Here is a 20981-nt window from a genome sequence, read left to right as displayed (position 1 = left end):
AAAAGTCCTTTGTCTCTCTCTAACTTCAGGCAGCAGCACTCTTGGTGTCAGTGCCTTCTAGATAAGTGGTGGTGTCTCCTGCAATCTGCCTTCTGCCTAAGCTCCTTCGAGGAAAAGGAGGGATGAAAACACAGGGAGCAAACTCTCAGGAGCGCTTTAAGACATAGCCCTGCCCATTAGCTGTAAATTGTTTTGTGGATTTTTCTGTTTACTTCACATTCCTTTGTGAAAATTTTAAAGGTAATATTTGTTTTGGCTCTTGTTAGACCTCTGAACCATGATTCAGTTAAACTGGGTGTTCAGTTTAGGATTTTATTGAAAAGAAATAGAGGTGCTGAATAAAATGTTTTCTTCTTTATCTGATGTTTCTATAAAGGAGCATATAATTCTAAGCTATAAAAGGTTCAAAGCCAAACTTGGATTCTGACTTGGGAAGAAAATACCTGTGTTCCCTATTTATTCCTTATTTTTCAGCAGGACTCTTATGAGAGCCCTTATTCTGCCTTGAAAGATTATGGGTCTCCTTGTCTGCTTTAGGATGCTGAGGACCATGTTTTAGGAAAATAAGGCTATTATACCAGAATGTGTGGAAGGTCCCTAGGCAGCTTCTGGTTTTCACATCTGCATCTCCATGGCTGGCAGAATTAGTTATATTTAAATAGGGGAAGGAGAGGTGATGTCTTTTACAGTGGCTGTGAGAAGACACTGGGCTTGTTTGGTGGAAGATCATGTATGGTTAATATTTTGGCTTAGGTTCTTGCTTCTTTTGCCTTTATTATTTCTTTATTTCAAACCCCAGGACATTTAATCCTGCGGACTATTCAGATTCTACATCTACAGATGTGTGTGGGACAAAGCTAGTAGTTTGGGAAGCTGCTCAGAATGGTGCAGATGAGGGAACTGGTAAGTGTTCTGTTTTTGCCAGAGATGAGTTTTAAATGTTTGAGCTATTAAGAGTTTTATGTTCTCATACAAAGATGAAGTCTAAATGTGCTGATGGGAAAGAATGAAAAACAGGCTACTGTCCTACCTCTGAAACTATTCTTAGTTGGTTCTTACCACCAAAGTCTGTCACATATAAATCTCATGATAACAAATAATTTGATTTTCCCTTCTGCGAGCTAAGAAAGAGGCTATATAAGGTAATTGGCATAAATCAGCACAAACCCACACTCCAATCAAAGTATGTCACAGATATATAGAATTTCTGAGGAGAAGATTTTTTACTGGAAGTACTTCCCATTTCTAATGGTGGATTCTTTGGTCAGATAATGTATGATAATGTGGTAGATGATAGATGGATTTGTAGCAACGTTGCTTGCTACTGCAGGTTTTTCTGTATCATGCTGTTTCTGGATTATTTATTTTCTGAAATTCTTGGGGTAAATATTGGTTGTTTATTTATATAGAGCTCTTTGTACAGTAAGTATTGAGATTATACTTATAGAAACATAATTTAGCTAGGTGCAGTGGCTCACACCTGTAATCCCAGCACTTTGGGAGACCAAGGCAGATGGAGCATTTGAGGTCAGGAATTCGAGACCAGCCTGGCCAACATGGTGAAACCCCGTCTTTACAGAAATACAAAAAAATTAGCCAGGCTTGGTGGTGCATGCCTGTAATCCCAGCTACTTAGGAGGCTGAGACAGGAGAATCGCTTGAACCCAGGAGGTGGAGGTTGCAATGAGCCGAGATCGTGCCATTGCATTCCAGCCTGGGCAACAGAGCGAGACTTCATCTCAAAACAACAACAACAAAAACAAAAACATAATTTAACACAATGAAATATAACCTAGATTTAGAATATAGTTCAATAAATTATCAAGCCCTGGTGCAAGTGGTTCATGCCTGTAATCTCAGCATTTAGGTGGCTGAGGCGGGAGGATCACTTGAGCCACAGTTTGAGGTGAGCCTGATTAACATAGTAAGATCTCATCTATACTAAGAAAACATAAAAAATTAACATGGCTTGGTGGTGTGCGCCTATGGTCCCAGCTGCTTGGGAGGCTGGAGAGGGGAGTGTCACTTGAGCCTGGGAGGTTGAGGATGATATAAGCTATGATTGTACCACTGCACTCCAACCTGGCAACAGAGCAAGGCTGTGTCTCAAAAAATAAAAAATAAAATAAAATAATGCACACAAGCATCCATATAACATCAACCCTAGCCAGAAAGTAAGAGAGTACGACCAGAATCACAACTAATCAACTGTAAATAGAGAAATTGTAAAGAAGGTCAACAAAATTTGTAAGTTGTTATTTGAAAACACTAGTAAAATTGTTAAGCTTCTTATGAGATCATCAAGGGAAGGTGAAGAACATGAGTAATTAGTTCCAGGAAGGAGAAAAGGAATATTGATATAGATCATACAGCTATTAAGGAGATTATAAGATACTATATGTCGATTTTTTTTTTTTGGCAACAAGTTTGGAATTACTGACTAATTTCACTCTTATAAAAATCTTTAACCTAAGTATTTGAAAATAGAATTCAGTAAGACAGAAACAGGAAAAGGTTACCATAACCACGTTAAAATTATGCTTGGGTCGAGCGTGTTAAATCACACCTGTAATCCCAGCACTTTGGGAGGCTTAGGTGGGCAGATCACTTGAGCTCAGGAGTTTGAGACCAGCCTGGGCAACATGGTGAAACCCCATCTCTGCAAAAAAATACAAAAATTAGCTGGGTGTAGTAGCATATGCCTGTGGTCTCAGCTACTTGGGATGCTGAGGTGGGAGAATCACTTGAATCTGGGAGGCATAGGTTGCAGTAAGCTGAGATTGTGCCACTGCACTTTAGCCTGGGTGACAGAGTAGGACTCTGTCTCAAAAAAAGAAAGAGAGAGAGAAAGAAAGAACAAAAGAGAAAGAATGAATTACACCTGGTATTTAAGTTTGCTTAACTGTGTTTTTTGGGGTGGGGGGATTTTTTTTTTTTTTTTTTTTTTTTTTTTTTTTTTTTTTTTTTGAGACGGAGTCTCGCTCTGTCGCCCAGGCTGGAGTGCAGTGGCCGGATCTCAGCTCACTGCAAGCTCCGCCTCCCGGGTTCACGCCATTCTCCTGCCTCAGCCTCCCGAGTAGCTGGGACTACAGGCGCCCGCCACCTCGCCCGGCTAGTTTTTTGTATTTTTTTAGTAGAGACGGGGTTTCACCGGGTTAGCCAGGATGGTCTCGATCTCCTGACCTCGTGATCCGCCCGTCTCGGCCTCCCAAAGTGCTGGGATTACAGGCTTGAGCCACCGCGCCCGGCCAGGGGTGGGGGGATTTTGAGATGGAGTCTCTGTCACCCAGGCTGGAGTACAACGGCATGATCTTGGCTCACTGCAACCTCCACCTCCCAGGTTCAAGTGATTCTCCTGCCTCAGCGTCCTGAGTAGCTGGGATTACAGGTGTCCGGCACTATGCCTGGCTAATTTTTTTGAATTTTTAATAGGCAGGGTTTCACCATGTTGGCCAGGCTAGTCTCGAACTGCTGACCTCAAATGGTCCACTCACCTTGGCCTCCCAAAGTGCTGGGATTATAGGCGTAAGCCACCGTGCCCCACCTTCTTTTCTTTTTCTAAGAGAACATCTCACTCTGTTGTCCGGGCCGGAGTGCAGTGGTGTGATCATCACTCACTGTAGCCTTAAACCACTGGATTCAAGCCATCCTCCCACCTTAACCTCCCTAGTACATATTGCTGGGACTATGGCACACACCACTGCACTGGGTGAATTTTAAAATTTTTTGTAGATACAAGATTTTGCATTGTTGCAGAGGCTGGTCTTGAACTCCTGGCTTCAAAGATCCTTCCACCCAGCCAGTGCTGGGATTACTGACATGAGCCACCATGCCCAGCTTAGTTTGTTTAACTTTTAAAAAGCAAATCAGTCCACTCCTAGATGCATACCCAAAAGACAGGAAAATGTAGGTTCACATAAACATCTTGTACAAAAAGATTCATAGCAACATAATTCATAATTATAAGAAAGTAGAAACAACCCATACTTCCTATTGAACAGGTCTGTCAGGGTAGGGGAAGAAACCTCAAATGTTTATCAATGGATGAATGTATAAGCAAAATATAGAATATACATAGAATAGAATAATGTTCAGCCATAAAAAGGAATTAAGGTACATGCTACAACATGAATGAACCTTGAAAATAGTATGCAGAGTCACAGAAAGACCACATATATTGTGTTTTATGATTTTATTTGTCTGAAATGTCTAAGGCAAATTTATAGGGACAGAAATTAGCTTAGTGGTTGCCTAGGACTGGAACTATTTGGGAAAAGTGGTGAGTGACTACGAATGAGTAGGGGGTTTGTTTCAGAGGTGATGGTTACACAAATTGTGAATATACTAAAAATTATTCAGCCGTCTACTGTAAAAGGGTAGATTTCATGTTATGTGTGTTATATATAAAAATACAGAAATAAGTATTATCCATTTAACAGAATTAAAGATAAAAATCCTTATGATTATTTCTGTAAGGAAAAGCGTTCAATATTCATTCATGATTAAAACAAACCAACAGTGTTTCTGAATGGCATGTGGGATTTGAGCCGGATAATGGTCTTTGATTCCAGCAACATGGAGACTTTGTACCACGGCCCATTCTTAGTGCTCGAATGTCCCAACGTGAAGCTGACGAAGCCGACCAGGCTGCACATGCCTTCTGTCATGACTGTGTATGCTTTGGTGGTGGTGTCTTGCTTCCTCATGACCAGAGGAATAATTTATGATGTTATTGTTGAACCCCAAGTGTTGGCTCTGTGACCGATGAACATGGGCATCAGAGGCCAGTAGCTTTCTTGGTGTACAGAGTAAATGGACAATATATTATTATGGAAGGACTTGCATCCAGCTTCCTGTTTATAGTGGGAGGTTTAGTTTTCATAATCCTGGACCAGTCAAATGCACCAGATATCCCCAAACGCAGCAGATTTCTTCTTCTATTCTTTGGATTTGTTTGTGTCCTATTGAGTTTTTTTTTACAGTTAGAGTATTCATGAGAATGAAACTGCCAGGCAATCTGATCGGTTAGAGTGCCTTTTGAGAATAAATCAATGGATACTGGATTTGCTCCTGTCAATGAAGTTTTAAAGTCTGTACCAATCCGCTATTGTGAAATGTGGAAAAGAATGAAGAGCAGCAATAAAGAAATATGTAGTGAAAGCACTGGAAGTGTATTGATGCTTGGAGTAAAATTTCTTCTTGGTATCAGAGACAAGTTTATCATAGTATTTTTTTTCCTGCTGATCTGTTGAGATCAGTGATGTTGAGTGACATTTTCTTCTTAGTTTTTCGTTTTTTAAAGAAAATATACTCCAGTTTACAAATATAATATTGAATAAAGTGATTATGTTTTACAGCCCCTTTAACTTTTTTTTGTAGGTGACATTTCTGATTTTCAGAATTAATGTAAAATCAAGAAGCAAGATTCCATAAGTTGAGAATTCTGGATGGCTGATCAGTGTTACCTATGGTGCCTTGCCTTTTAATAGGGAGTGTGATAATACGTTATTCCAAATATGTATGTATGACTGTTTCCTGAACAATAAGATCTATGAAAGGAGCAGAAATAATTTTTCTAATTAAAAACAAACAAAACCCTGACAATTAGAAATACAAGGAATTTCCTTAATCAGATAAGGAATATCTGTAAACTTACAGCAGGTATTACAGTCAATGGTGATATATTGAGTGTTTTTCCTCTGGAACAGGATAAAAACATGTGGTCACTGCTTCCATTCGCACTGTTCTAGAGGTCCTAGCCAGTGCAATAAAGAAAAATAAGTAAGTCATAAGGACTGGAAAGGGAGAATAAACCGTTGTTTTCTGTGATTGTGTAAAAGAAACTATAGATGAATTATTGGAGAGTTTCACAAGCACAAAATGCAAGACACAAGTTTCATGAATGAATGTATTTCTGTAAATCGTCAACAAACAGAAAATGGAAAAAAATTGCTATAGTAGCTCCAGAAAACACCAAATACCTAGGAATAAGTCTAATGATATGTAAAATATGTAAGATTAGAAAAAATAGAAAACAATATTGAGAGAAAATAAGACAATAAATAGAGGGATATACCACTTTAATATATTTTAGTCTTACTGTTGTGACATTTAGTTTTTATTGACTCAGTCTTTGAATTTATTAATCCATGGTAGTCCATCTCATGTAAATATTCCCCACTGATTTTTAAAAAAAATCAAATTTGTTGATGTAGTTTATATATATATATGATAAAATTCTCCCTTTAGAGGTATAGAGGATGAATTCTAACAAATGCGTATAGAATTATAACCAGCATTAAAATATAATTATGGTGCTTCTTTACTAGCAATGAACAATTGTAAACAAAGAATAAGAAAAACAGTACTTTTTTTAGAGTACCAAAAAAACAAGAAATAATTGTATTTCTGACTATGTATATGCAAGATTTGTATGTTGATATTATGCAACATGTTGGGAAAGATAAAAGAAGACCCTCATAAAAGGGAACATATTCAGTGTTCATGAATTGGAAGACTCAAAATCTTTGAAATGTCATTTCTATCCAAATTGATCGATAGCTTCAGCATAATTCCAATCAAAATCTTCTCAGATTTTTGACAACTGGATTCTTTTTTTTGAGATGGATTCTCACTCTGTCACCCAGGCTGGAGTGCAGTGTTGCGATCTCACCTCACTGCAACCTCCACCTCCTGGGTTCAAGTGATCTCCTACCTCAGCCTCCTGAGTAGCTGGGATTACAGGTGTGCACCACCATGCCCAGCTGGTTTTTTTTTTTTTTTCCTGTATTTTTAGCAGAGACGGGGTTTCACCATGTTGGCTGGGTCAGTATTGAACTCCTGACCTCAAGTGATCTGTCCACCCCAGCCTCCCAAAGTGGTGGGATTACAGGTGTGAGATATTTTGCCTGGCCTTGACCACTTGACTCTAAAATTTTTATATAATATTAAAGGGACTAAAGTAGCGTAAACAGTTTTGAAAAGAAAAAAAAGTTCTACACTCCCTAATTGTAAGAACTACTCTAACGCTACAGTAAGCAAGACATATAAATCAATAGCATAGTAGTTTACATATACATATGGCTAATTGTTTTTTGTCAAAGATTATGAGGCAGTTCAATGCCATACATTATACCGTATACAAAAATTACCCTGCAAGTTTACACTTAAACATGAAACCTAAAAGTACAACTTACAAAGAACTTATAGTGGCAAATCTTAGTGACTTTAGGTTAGGTGAAGATTTCTTATATAGAATCTGATAAGCCTGAGTCATAAAAGAGAAAACTGACAAAGTACATTTTATCAAAAATTGTAAAATTCTTCTGAAGAGAAAAATGATAGGATGAGCTGTAGTCTTGGAGAAAATGTTTATATAAAATCCATATTTGATAAGGACTTATATACAAAATAAATAAAGAACTCTCACAATTCAGTAATAAGAAAACAACCCCCTAAAACAAATGAGCAATTAAAAATGGGGAAAAAAATGGAAGAAGTTCTAGAAATGGATAGTAGTGATTGTACAGCATTGGGAATATACTCAGTGCCACTAAATTGTACACTTGAAGAGGGTTAGACATGGTAAATTTTGTGTAATGTCTATTTCAACATAGAGACTGGTGAAGGATAATTTCCTGTGAATCTGTAATTATTTTAACAGAAAAAGTTCATAGAAAGCAAAGTATTTGCATTTACAAGGGAAGATGATAAATGGATAGCAAACAAATCCATAAGAATGTGCTCATCATCATTCGTCCTTGGGGAAATACAAAGTAAAGCCACATTGAGTTACGCCCATTCACCTATTAAAATGACTTTAAAGGAAACGAAAAATTCCAAGTGCTGGTGAGGATTGTGGAATAACAGGTACTCATATACATGCCTGGTGGGAAAGCATACCTTTATCATACCATCTGACAACCCCATTCTTAGGTTTTTATAAAAGTGGAATGAAAACACATCCAAACAAAAATCTGTATGTGATATTATAGTGCCTTTAGTAATACCTCCACTGATGTTTTTTTTCTTCTTTTTTTTAAGAGATGGGGGTCTCAATTTGTTGCCCAGGCTGGAGTATAGTTGGTATTCACAGGCATAATCTTAGTGCACTACAACCTCAAACTCCTGGGCTCAAGTGATCCTCCTCCATCACCCTCCTGTGTAGCTGGGACTATAGCCCTGCACCACTGTGCACAGCTTCCACACAGTGTGGAAGAACTGTGTGTGGAAGCTCTGCCCACTTCCATGGCTTTGAAGCCGAATGTTGTCCAACTGTTGAAGCAGAATGTTGAATTAATCAATTAGTTACTTTTTTTCTTATTTTATCTTTCCTCCTCTCTTCTTTCATCTCCTCTCACTTATTATTTAAAGTAGCAGATTTCTTGCTGAAAAGCATTTAGATAAGCAAAACCAGTTTGTTGTAGAATACAGTTAAAGGATGTCATCAGCTGATGGTGCTGGCTATTTTTCCAGAGGCCTCACAGAATGGTATTGGCTTGTTGATAAGGGAGTTCTGAGTCCAGGACTCGGCCTTATAGGCTCAGAAACCCAACTGTTGACAGTACAGTAACCACAAATCTGTTCGCAATGTGAGGAGCATTCAAATTAACCAAACTAGAAAGACTTGTGTATACTCAGAATGCTAATTGATAAGTTTTCTAGAAACTGGTACCTGTTAAACAGATTAGAATACTCTCTTTGATGAGTGAGAAGGGAACTTGGTAAACATGGGCATGAGAGTGAGAATAATTGAAGTAATTTGAGCGTCCAAGAGCCATCAGGGATAAAATTCATAACTTGGTTTGCAGTGACCTGTAAGAGTGTGGATTTCAATTACATTTCACTGTCCTTGGGCAGTAACGCAGCGTATACATAGCTTTGACGGTGACTGTCTTCTCTTGTGATGAATACTTTCATTCTTTTGATATGTTTAAACCCTCAATTTTACATTGGTCCACAGAACTGGCATCAGATACTCACAACGTAGCTCAGGATCTGTCAAACAAAAGTTCTTATGGACTCAAAGGTATGAATACTTAATTTTTTTAATTTTTTAAGTTAAGAATCTTATAAATTGCTTGCAATATCTTTCATTTTTTATCAAAGCTAGCTAATACAAATTTATCAGATAAATGTTTGTAAACTATACCCATTTATTTGGTAATCAAATTTGCAGTTTGCTAATGGAAATGTTTGATTGATTGACTTTCAAGGTGCCACAGAATTTTCACCATTGTTTTCCTTGTTCCTAAGTGGCCTTCTTTAACACATTCATTAGAGGACTAACACCAAGTTAAACTGAACATGAAGCATTCATCTCGAATATATTATTTTAAGCTGAAAATAAGGATTGTTGAAGTTTTTCCCTTATGTTTTGGGGTGTAGGTCTAATGTGAACCAAATTAAAATTTTAATATTCCAAAATATGATTAGGACCTGAGCCTCTGCCTTCTGTATTTAATGTCTGGAATTTTTTATAGTCTGTATGGCTAGTTCCTGCAATGTGGCACTTGCTTCTGACATGGGAGTTTTCCCTGTAATTTCCTGACACGCCACTCTTATCATGTTGCATCTCTGCTTTTAACTGTTTTCCTGTTTTTCCTTCAGGCTAAGTAGTGCCTTGTACTTGCTTTTAAATGTACTCAGATTCTCACCCTACTATGCAAGTCCAAAGTTGTGTTTAATTATTTTCAAAATACTGCTCTCAAAGTGGTAGGCCAGTCTTTTTTTATTATTTTTATTATTTTATTTTTATTTTTATTACTTTTTTTGAGATGGAGTTTTGTTCTTGTTGCCCAGGCTGGAGTGCAATGGCATGATCTCGGCTCACTGCAACCTCCACCTCCCGGGTTCAAGCAATTCTGCCTCAGTCTCCCAAGTAACTGGGATTTATAGGTGTGAGTCACCACCCCTGGCTAATTCTTTGTATTTTTAGTAGAGACGGGGTTTCACCATGTTGGCCAGGCTGGTCTCAAACTCCTGACTTCAGGTGATCCACCCACCTCTGCCTCCCGAAGTGCTGCAATTACAGGCATGAGCCACTGCTCCAGGCCTATTTATTTATTTATGTATTTATGTATTTATTTATTTATTTATTTCTGAGATGGAGTCTCTGTTGCCCAGGCTGGAGCAGTGGCATGATCTCAGCTCACTGCAACCTCCGCCTCCCAGGTTCAAACGATTCTCCTGCCTTAGCCTCCCCAGTAGCTGGGACTATAGGCACACGCCACCATGCCCCGCTAATTTTTGTATTTTTAGTAGAGACAGGGTTTCACCATATTGACCAGGCTGGTCTTGAACTCCTGACCTCGTGATCCACCCACCTCAGCCTCCCAAAGTGCTGGGATTACAGGCATGAGCCACCATGCCCAGACTGTTTTTTTTTATTTTTAAGATACCTCCTGAATTGCCATGGTAGGTCATTCTTACTACATATCATGTATAAAAGCCTGTTTTAACTTACTACATTAACTGTATGTATAGTGGCTGAGCTGCTCAAATTTATGTGTATTTTATTGCAGTTTTAAAACTTAGAAAAAAGAATGTATATTTTAAGCTTTAGAATACTTTTAATATTTTTTATGTAGGTTTTTATAATGTTTCATCATTGTTTTTCTCCTGGAAATTTTCCTTTGTATCCCTGTGTGTGTATCCTTTATATCCGTGTGTGTGTATATTTCATCTTCCCCATCAAGCTTTGTCTTACCATGCTGGCTTTCATTAACTTCATCCTCCAAATTTCCAGTGTTATTAGTGGTTTCTCAGAATTAAATGTTTTCGGTTTTGAAACCATCTGTATTTTACACCCAGTTTACATCATATTTCACAGAGAGCCATCCCAATCTGAAATCAGTACATCGTGTTAAAAACATTCCACAAATAAGGACTCTTTCTAAGAAACAATCATCATTTTACTTAGGAGGAGGTCAGTTATTCCACTATTTACATGATTCTAAGAAAGGTAGACATGGTTACCTGACTTCTTTTGTCTCACAAGCGCGCCCCTCCTCCTCTTCCCTCTCCATACACAACTTTTGGAGAGAAACAGAATTTTGTGTGTCAGATGATTAACTCCTTGCTTCCTATAAAGGAACTGAAAACATCCATAATCCCGCTTTCTGGGGTTCGTCGTCGTTAATTTCTTAGTGTATTTCCTTTAAAACCGTTTTCTATGGGCATGTTTTTTAGTACATACTATAAACAATGGCCCTCTACTTATATAAGATCTGTAAGTAAGCATTTTTTGAGTAGCAACACTTTTCTTTAAAGTACTTAGATGTGTTATGGATGTGTCTGTAAGAACTGTTTGAGTGCATCCTGTATACTGACTTCAGAACTTAAAGCAGCAGACTTGATATGAGCAAGAGTAATGTTAAACTTTGCTGGAGACCTATTAGGAAACCATATAGTAGAGCTAACATTTTATTAAAAGGATGCTGCTCTAAATTTCATAGTTCAGTAATCCAACTAAAATAGGGTCCAAGACAGATTTACCTTAAAATGAAATTTTTTGTTTTAAAGACTACATCATAAGAAATCAAACCATTGTTAAATGTCTATATTTGTGCTATGTCCATACTTTCTTAATCATGGCAGCATTGCTTGGATGTGACCTATATTGAAGCAAAATCCATTTGAAACACTGATTTGCAGTTATGTAGATAGTGACTACTAGTCAAGTTGCATTTGTAAACATGACTTCAAAAAGAAGGGGAGAAAAGAAGTATTACTGATTTTACCGAGAATAGATTAAGATCATCCTGTTTCTTGGGTTGTAAACTAAATTGCTAGTGAGGTATATATATCTTTACCTGAATAGTACACAAAAAGGATTCATTTGGACTCAGATTGTGTTTGACTTTGTGGTATAAACTTTAATTGCTGTTGTTTCCCAACAGGGGCTTGGAAGAATTCTGTGGAGGAGTGGACAACAGAAGACTGGACTGAAGATGTAAGTGTTTGCTGTCAGATGAGACCTTTCTTTCTTTTTCTTTTTTCTTTTTTTCTTTTTCTTTTTCTTTTTTTTTTTTGAGGTGGAATTTTGCTTTTGTTGCCCAGGCTAGAGTGCAGTGACATGAACTCGGCTCATTGCAACCTCCGCCTCCTGGATTCAAGCAATTCTCCTGCCTCATCCTCCCAAATAGCTGGGATTACAGGTGTGTGCCAACACGCCTGGCTAGTTTTGTATTTTTTTTTAGTAGAAACGGTGTTTCACCATTTTGGTCAGGGTGGTCTCAAACTCCTGACCTCAGGTGATCCACCTGCCTCAGCCTCCCAAAGTGCTGGGATTACAGGTGTGAGACGCTGCGCCCGGCAGATACCTGTCTTTCGGTGTTTGCTGGGGGCTTTGTTACTTGGAAGAAAGAGCCTGAGACATCTTATCTCATCTTGGCTTCTTTTTTATCATCGTAGCCAGGGTTTTAGAGAGTTGGCTTTTTTAGCAGATGCTTCTTAGAAGGAACTTAGTGTTTTCAGATTTTTGAGAATATTTGTTTTCATGCTTAAAAATGACCAAGTGTCAAGATGATTTGGGAAACTGGAAAAACCAAACAAGAAAAAAAGTTGAGGTGTTAGGCTGGGCATAGTGGCTCACAACTATAATCCCAGCACTCTGAGAAGCTAAGGTAGGAGGATCACTTAAAGCCAGGAATATGAGACCTACCTGAGTAACAAAGTGAGACCCTGTCTCTACAAAAAAATAATAATAAAAAAATTATCGGCTGGGCGCGATGGCTCAAGCCTGTAATCCCAGCACTTTGGGAGGCCGAGACGGGTGGATCACGAGGTCAGGAGATCGAGACCACCCTGGCTAACATGGTGAAACCCCATCTCTACTAAAAAATACAAAAAACTAGCCAGGCGTGGCGGCGGGCGCCTGTGGTCCCAGCTACTCGGGAGGCTGAGGCAGGAGAATGTCGTAAAGCCGGGAGGCGGAGCTTGCAGTGAGCTGAGATCCGGCCACTGCAATCCAACCTGGGTGACAGAGCGAGACTCCATCTCAAAAAAAAAAAAAAAAAAAATTACCTGGGTGTGTGGTTGTGCATCTGTAGTCTCAGCTACTCAGGAGGCTAAGGCAGGAGGATCTCTTGAGCCCAGGACTTCAGTGCTGCATTATTGTTCCACTGCCCTCTAGCCTGGGTGACAGCAAGAATGCATCTTAAAGCAAACAAACAAAATTACCAGGTGTTAAGTAGGATTGATTTTTTTTTTTTTTTTAAGCTTATCTCTGTTTTGTTTGACCTGATAGCCAGCTGACACTGTTGCCCAGATTTGTGAACTATTATTCTTTAGAATATTTTCATTAAAGGAGAGTCTATATTTTGGGTCACAGTTGAAATTAACCTGAATAGGGTTGCTCTGGTTCCATGCCCAACCTCTTCCCCTTTTCACTAGAAGAACCCTTTAAAAAAAAAAAAAATTCCTTTATTCCACAGATATTTTTGAGCATATTACACTAGCTTCTGGGTCCTGTCAGTCTATAAGTTCTGCTTTCAGCATAGTATTTTTTTTGGAAAAAAAATTAAGTTAAATAATAAAGAGAAAAAGGGATAAATAACCCAATACCATATTTTATACCTCTTTTCTGTTTGACTATCAAGTTCTAGAACTCTTGAGTTTGGTATCTGCTTGACACAGAGTTTGAGCAGATATTGAGCGGGAAAGAATAAATGGGTTACAAATACAGATCCTCAAAACTATTTACAATGACCCAGACTTTGAGATTCTATCTTTTTCTCTGTCTCCATATGTGTTTCCATTTATGCTAACAGGACCTGCTTGGAATGAGAAACAAGACACATGATTTCTACTTGACTTGTTTAATGACCTTAGGCAGGGCATTGTTCCTTAGGTCTTACTACTCCTTCACATACAGTATTATTTGTGTTTTAAGTGGTGTTTGAACAACCCACTACCATAGATAGGTTCATTTTACCTTGTAAAAAATAAGTATTTTAATTTTTTTTTTTTTTTGAAACAGGGCCTTGCTCTTGCTCTGTCGCTCAGGCTGGAGTCCAGTGGTGCCATCATAGCTCACTGCAGCCTCAACCCCCCAGGCTCAAGCCGTTCTCTTGCCTTGGCTTCCAAAAGTGCCAAGATTGCAGGTGTAAGCCACCATGCCTGGCCAAAATTAAGCAATTTTTGGACAAGCTTTTTTTTTTTTTTTTTTTTTTTAAACTTTGCACTTTTGCTTCCTTTTTTAAGCAGGATTAAATCTGCCTTGTGAGGAGTGAGCTCGGTAGAGTGTGACAAAGATGAGAGTAGACATGTTCATTTAGTTAGGATTTGGGGGATATTTTCACTGCTGCTACATACTAATTGAAAGTCCTTAGTGTTATGATGCCACCTGGCTCTCTAGCTATCCCTGGCTGTGCATCATACTCGTATGATGTTTGATACCTTTAATATCAGCAGCTGGACTTGATAAGTGGTTATTTAAACCAGTGGAGGGTTGGGCACTAGTATTAAAGGGAAGTCAAAGTGAACAGTCTTTGGGCACCTTACCTTATTTTGTACAGAACCATCCCACATATAAATGTTTTGTATTATTAGAATTTTTGCTAGGGTTTTGTTGCGAGGTGGGGTAGGAGAAGGTTGCAGGGCTAAAAGCTTTACATCTGGTTGCCTGTCAGGATCAGCAGGCATGTTAGAAAATCAGCAAGGGATCAGAAGACAGAATTCTGTGTAAATTCTAGCTGTTGACCTTCAACAAGGCGTCTTTCCAGTCCGAGCCTCCTATTTTTCATCTGTATAATGAATATCATAATAGCTGTCCTGCCTAAATTATTGGAGTTTTCTGTGGGTCACATGAAGTCTTTTGATGAACATGTGGTATCAGGCAGTACATGTACTCCAGAGAGACATTAACATTCTGCTGTGTCAAAATATGTAATTCGTGAAAAGAGTTAACAGATAGAATTTAGTTATTTTTTTCTTTGGAATCACAAAAAAATTTAAATTTCTCTGAGGTGATACAAAGTCATGCTGATTGGTAGGGGAATAATCTAAAATGTGAATCCTAGATTCTTTCTAGATTTTAGAACAATAACTAGTCACCTCCTTTCTCCTTTTTTAAAAAATTTAATTAATCTATTTTTTATTTTTTGAGATGGATTCTCTCCCTGTCGCGCAGGCTGGAGTGCAGTGGCACGATCTTGGCTCACTGCAACCTCCACCTCTGGGTTCAAGTGATTCTCCCGCCCCAGCCTCCTGAGTAGCTGGAATTAATAGATGCGTGCCACCATGCCTGGCCAATTTTTGTTTTTTTAGTAGAGACGGGATTTCACCGTGTTGACCAGGCTGGTCTTGGAATTCCTAACCTCAAGTGATCCGTCTGACTCGGCTTCCCAAAGGTCTGGAATTACAGGCATGAGCTACTGCGCCCAGCCTTTTTTTCATTTTAGAGACTAGGTCTTGCACTGTTGCCCAGCTCACTCCATCCCCAAACTCCTGTGCTCAAGGGATCCTCTTGCCTCAGCCTCCAAGTAGCTGAGATTACAGGTGCATGCCATCGTGCCTGGCCCTTCCTTTAAAAAAAAAAAAAAAAGGCCGGACACAGTGGCTCACACCTGTAATTCCAGCACTTTGGGAGGCAGCAGCGGGTAGATCACCTGAGGTCAGGAGTTCAAGACCAGCCTGGCCAACGTGGTGAAACCCTGTCTCTACTAAAAACACAAAATTAGCCGGGTATGATGGTGGGTGCCTGTAATCCCAGTTACTTGGGAGAATGAGGCAGGAGAATCAATTGAACCCGGGAGGCACTTGCAGTGAGCCGAGATCGCGCCATTGCACTCCAGCCTGGGCAACAGGAGCAAAACTCCGTCTCAAAAAAAAAATAAAAATAAAAAGGCTGGGCACGGTGACTCATGCCTGTAATCCCCGCACTTTGGGAGGCCGAGGCGGGTGGATCACCTGAGGTCAGGAGTTCGAGACCAGCCTGGCCAATATGGTGAAACTCTGTCTCCACTAAAAATACAAAATTAGCTGGGTGTGGTGGCGCATGCCTGTAATCCCAGCTACTTGGGATGCTGAGGCAGCAAAATTGCTTGAACCCAGGAGGTAGAGGTTGTGGTGAGCCGAGATCACGCCATTGCACTCCATCCTGGGCAGCAAGAGCGAAACGCCATCTCAAAAAAAAAAAAAAAGGGAACCGTTCAGGGTTTTATTACCATGTTTACATATGTCAGTGTTTATAGTAGTTCTCATTTACCTCACACTTCTTTTTCTTAAATTGATTTAATTTGTAAGTTTCAGGCAAAAATGGATTCACTGGAAATATGAAAATACGCTACCTTGGGGCAGGCACATTGGCTCATGCCTGTAATCCTAGCACTTTGGGAGGCTGAGGCAGGAGGATCGCTTGAGCCCAGGAGATCAAGATCTGCCTGGGCAACACAGGGAGGCCTTGTCTCTACAAAAAAAATTTTTTTTTTGAGACGGAGTCTTGCTCTATCGCCCAGGCTGGAGTGCAGTGGCCGGATCTCGGCTCACTGCAAGCTCTGCCTCCCGGGTTCACGCCATTCTCCTGTCTCAGCCTCCCGAGTAGCTGGGACTACAGGCGCCCGCCACCTCGCCCGGCTAGTTTTTTGTATTTTTTTAGTAGAGATGGGGTTTCACCGTGTTAGCCAGGATGGTCTCGATCTCCTGACCTCGTGATCCGCCCGTCTCGGCCTCCCAAAGTGCTGGGATTACAGGCTTGAGCCACCGCGCCCGGCCTAAAAAAATTTTAAAATAGCTGTGTGTGATGGCAGGTGCCTGTAGTCCCAGTTACTTGGGAGGTGGAGGTGGGAGGAATGCTTGAGCCTGGGAAGTTGAGTTTGTAGCTGCAGTGAGCCTCAGTGATCATGTCACTGCATTCTTGCCTGGGTGACAGAGTGAGGTCTGTCTCCCAGAAAAGAAAAGAAGCAGAAGAAGAAAAAAAAACCCTTCCCACACACCGTTTTGGAATAGGATGCAACTTAGGCCATTCTTGTTGACTTGTTGAAACAGTAAACAGTTTAGCACTTTTATATTGTTGAAGAAAATGAACACCTACTGTCTGCTTTACCTCCTGCTTACACATACTGTCTGAAGCAGGAAGTCTGGTTTTAAACAGTGTTTCTGAGACATTTAGAGTTGATAAGAATTATGGGACTCTTTTGAGTAGCATTTTTATGTTTTCCATGTTACCTCATTAGATCAACGTTTTCCAGGCTTTCAAAGCCGAGTCCCCACATTGAAAACGTAAAAAGAACACGTATCTCTTATTAACGTCAGTTGAAGTTTCAAAAAATTTATCCTGAATGCCATAAAAGTGAGTTAAAACAATATACATGCACGTATGTTTATTGTGGCACTATTCACAATAGCAAAGACTTGGAACCAACCCAAATGTCCATCAGTGACAGATTGGATTAAGAAAATGTGGCACATGTACACCATGGAATACTATGCAGCCTTAACAAAGGATGAGTTCATGTCCTTTGTAGGGACATGGATGCAGCTGGCAACCATCATTCTCAGCAAACTATCGCAAGAACAGAACCAAATACCGCATGTTCTCACTCATAGTTTGGAATTGAACAATGAGAACACTTGGACACAGGAAGGGGAACATCACACAGCGGGGCCTGTTGTAGGGTGGAGGGATGGGGGAGGGATAGCATTTGGAGATCTACCTAATGTAAATGATGAGTTAATGGGTGCAGCACACCAGCATGGCACATGTATACATATGTAACAAACCTGCACATTGTGCACATGTACCCTAGAACTTAAAGTATAATAAAAAATAAAAAAAAAATGTGCATGTATCTCAAACTAATTATGCTGAGTGAAAGAAGCGAGAAATAAAGATTTGGATACTTTTATGATTTCATTTAAAATTCTAGAAAATGCAGCCTAATCTGTAGTGTCAGAAAGCATGTGAGTGGTTGTCTGGGGATGCAGACAAGTGGTGGGAATGAGTGATTCCACAGGGACAGGTGGAAATTGTGGGGGAGTAAAGAATATGTTCACTGTCCTAATTGTGGTGGTGGTTTCATGGGAGCCTACGTATGCCAGACTTATTCAGTTATTTGGTTTGAATATTTGTGGTTTATTGGTTGTGTTAGAATGTGATAAAATTAATTTTTTAAAAATAATAGAAACCCTTGGTTTAATAAAAATGAAATGCAAAATTACTCATCAATTAAATACTAAAGACATCTGTCTTTGGGGGGAGAAAACATCAATTATTTCACCTTTTCAAACTTCTTAATGACTTTTGAGGCAGGATCTCACTTTGTCCCCCAGGGTGGAGTGTAGTGGTGTGATGATGGCTCACTGCATCCTCAACCTCTGGACTGAAACGATTCTCCAGCCTCAGCCTCCCATGTAGCTGGGACAGGTGCACACCACCATGACCAGCCAATTTTTTTTTTTTCCCCCTACAGATGAAGTCTTACTCCTGGCCTCAAGCAGTCCTCTTGCCTCGGCCACCCAGAGTGTTGGGCTTTCAGGTGTGAGCCACCATTCCTGGCCACCTTCTCAATTTTTTGGCATTTTTGGTAGCTTTGTTGATGGGTTTATTGGTATTCTCATTTTGTGTAACGACAAATAGAGAAGTGAGTCTGCGGTTGAGCCCTGGTTTGAGTGTTTCACTGTGTTGTTTACCATTAATCTCATTTTCCTGATTTGAAATCATTCTTGTAGGCTTTTCAATCTAAAATTACGTTCACTTGCAGCCGGGCGCCGTGGCTTACACTTGTAATCCCAACACTTCGGGAGGCCGAGTGGGTGCATCACTTGAGGCTAGGAATTAGAAATTATCCTGGGTAACATGGCAAAACCCTGTCCCTACTAAAAATACAAACATTAGCCCGGTGTGGTGGTGCATGCTGGTGCATGCCTGGAGGCCCAGCTACTCAGGAGGCTGAGGTGAGAAGATTGCTTGAACCTAGGAGGCACAGATTGCAGTGAGCCGAGATCACGTCACTGCACTCCTTCCTGGGCAACAGTGCCAGACCCTGTCTCAGAAAAAAAATTTGCATTCACTTGAAAATTACTTGTCACTTGTATGTTTCATTTTCTTTAGAATAGCTGTTACGTGAAGTGTAAGAGACTACTGATGGCTACAAATGATCAGGAAGTCTGTGTTTTAGGTTTAATAGTATATAGAATAAGATTAAATTTTTCAATTTTCCATACAGCTTTCTGAAACAAAGGTCTTCACTGCCTCATCTGTTCCAGCAGAGAATCACATCTCACCTGGGCAAAGGTAAATACTTTTTGCCATCTTATATTTGTTATTCAAAGCATTACTGAAATCTTTTGCCTCAGGAAAAGAATTTTTATTTTTGGGTCTGTTTCTATTTTTTCCATTTTTATCCAAGGCTAACCTTTATTTTACTACTACTTGGTGATCTGACAGAGTTTCAGTCATTTCCTAATTGATGTATCCACTGATGAATTCAAATAGTAATCATTTTTGTGATTTGTTAGCAGTTGTTGCAGACATCATGTTAAACTTTTTTTTTTTCTTTTTCTTTCTTGAGACGTTAGTTTCGCTCTTCTTGCCCAGGCTGGAGTGCAATGGTGTGATCTCGGCTCATCGCAACCTCCGTCTCCTGGGTTCAAGTAATTCTTCTGCCTCAGCCTCCCAAGTAGCTGGAATTACAGGCATGCGCTACCACACCCGGCTGATTTTGTATTTTTAGTAGGGACAGAGTTTCTCCATGTTGGTTAGTCTCGTCTCGAACTCCCAACCTCAGGTGATCCACCCACCTCGGGCTCCCAAAGTGCTGGGATTACAGGTGTGAGCCACCACGTCCGGCTTTTTTTTTTTTTTTTTGAGACGGTCTTACTCTGTCGCCTAGGCTGGAGTGCAGTGACGTGATCTGGGCTCACTGCACCCTCCACCTTCTGGGTTCAAGTGATTCTTCTGCCTCAGCCTCCCAAGTAGCTGGGACTTACAGGTGCCTGCCACCACGCCAGGCTAATTTTTGTATTTTTAGTAGAGATGGGGTGTCACCATATTGACCAGGCTGGTCTCGAACTCCTGACCTCGTGATCTGCCTGCCTCGGTCTCCTAAAATGCTGGGATTACAGGCGTGAGCCAGCCTGCCTGGCCTAAACTTTTTAAATGGTTGCTATTTTCACTGTTGTAGACCTGTTTTTTTTTTTGTTTTTTTTTTTTGACAGAATGAACTTAATACATTGTATCCTTTGATTTCTTCATACACCATTTATTTAGATCTTCTGGAACTAATACAGATCTCTTATTCTATTTGAGTTCTACTAGTTTTACTCTACTAGATTACAGAAAAGGAAGGAATTTATGGGGTAACAACAACATTCTTAGAATGTGCACTGAACCAAATGACTGAAGAGCATTTATTTACATTCTAGTTTTCACACTAACTCTAAACATCTTTGAAAGTGGTTTCAAAGTGTAGTGATCTGGAAAGATAAGACTGGATACATATGATACCTTAGAAATGAAGACAGTTTTGAACCTAACAGGATCAATCTCATGCTAAATGAGATGGTGATGAGATTTCATTGTAGGGAAATAGAAATGATTAACGATTATGTCTTGTAGTATATTGTTTTGAGATTGTTCAGAGTTTCTTGTTAAATGCACATACCTTTTCTGTTGTATTTATGATTCAGTGAATGTACTGGGATCATTGTCATGAAATTCAACTTGGCTATAGTCTATAAGGGAGAGGAACTCAGGGCTAGGAACTTTGCCATGTGTCAGGAATGAGTCTTGAATTGTCCCAGAATCTGCCTGTCTCATTGACATGGTGAGAATGTCAGTTAGGAGAACTGATGGGAACTGGCCTTTGAAAGGACTGGCTAGCACTCATTACCGGGTTAGGTAATCTGGCGCATCTGGCAGGTCCTACTACACTAGGTAAGTTTAGAAAAGAGTTGGTACAGGAAGTTTGTAGCTTACTCTTGTCAGGTAGTCCAAATTGGAATATCTGTCTTTCTGGGGGTGTTTTAAGAGTTCTGGT

General features: G+C 39.8%; 1 protein-coding gene and 1 pseudogene across 1 annotated transcript in view; both read left to right on the top strand.

The window, feature by feature from the left end:
- Positions 1-20981, top strand: part of UBAP2 (ubiquitin associated protein 2) — a 132630-nt gene that overhangs the window by 73183 nt on the left and 38466 nt on the right. Inside the window, exons 8-11 of the mRNA XM_073021725.1 lie at positions 800-903; positions 8963-9028; positions 11901-11953; positions 19170-19237. Coding sequence (XP_072877826.1) covers positions 800-903; positions 8963-9028; positions 11901-11953; positions 19170-19237 — 291 coding nt within the window. The remainder of the gene's footprint in view (positions 1-799; positions 904-8962; positions 9029-11900; positions 11954-19169; positions 19238-20981) is intronic.
- On the top strand, positions 4430-5132 carry LOC140712961 (oligosaccharyltransferase complex subunit OSTC pseudogene; annotated as a pseudogene).

This window comes from Chlorocebus sabaeus, chromosome 12 (genome assembly GCF_047675955.1).
Source record: "Chlorocebus sabaeus isolate Y175 chromosome 12, mChlSab1.0.hap1, whole genome shotgun sequence".
NCBI classification, from domain to species: domain Eukaryota; kingdom Metazoa; phylum Chordata; class Mammalia; order Primates; family Cercopithecidae; genus Chlorocebus; species Chlorocebus sabaeus.
Note: the sequence above shows the minus strand (reverse complement) of the source record. Positions and strands in the feature narration are given on the sequence as shown.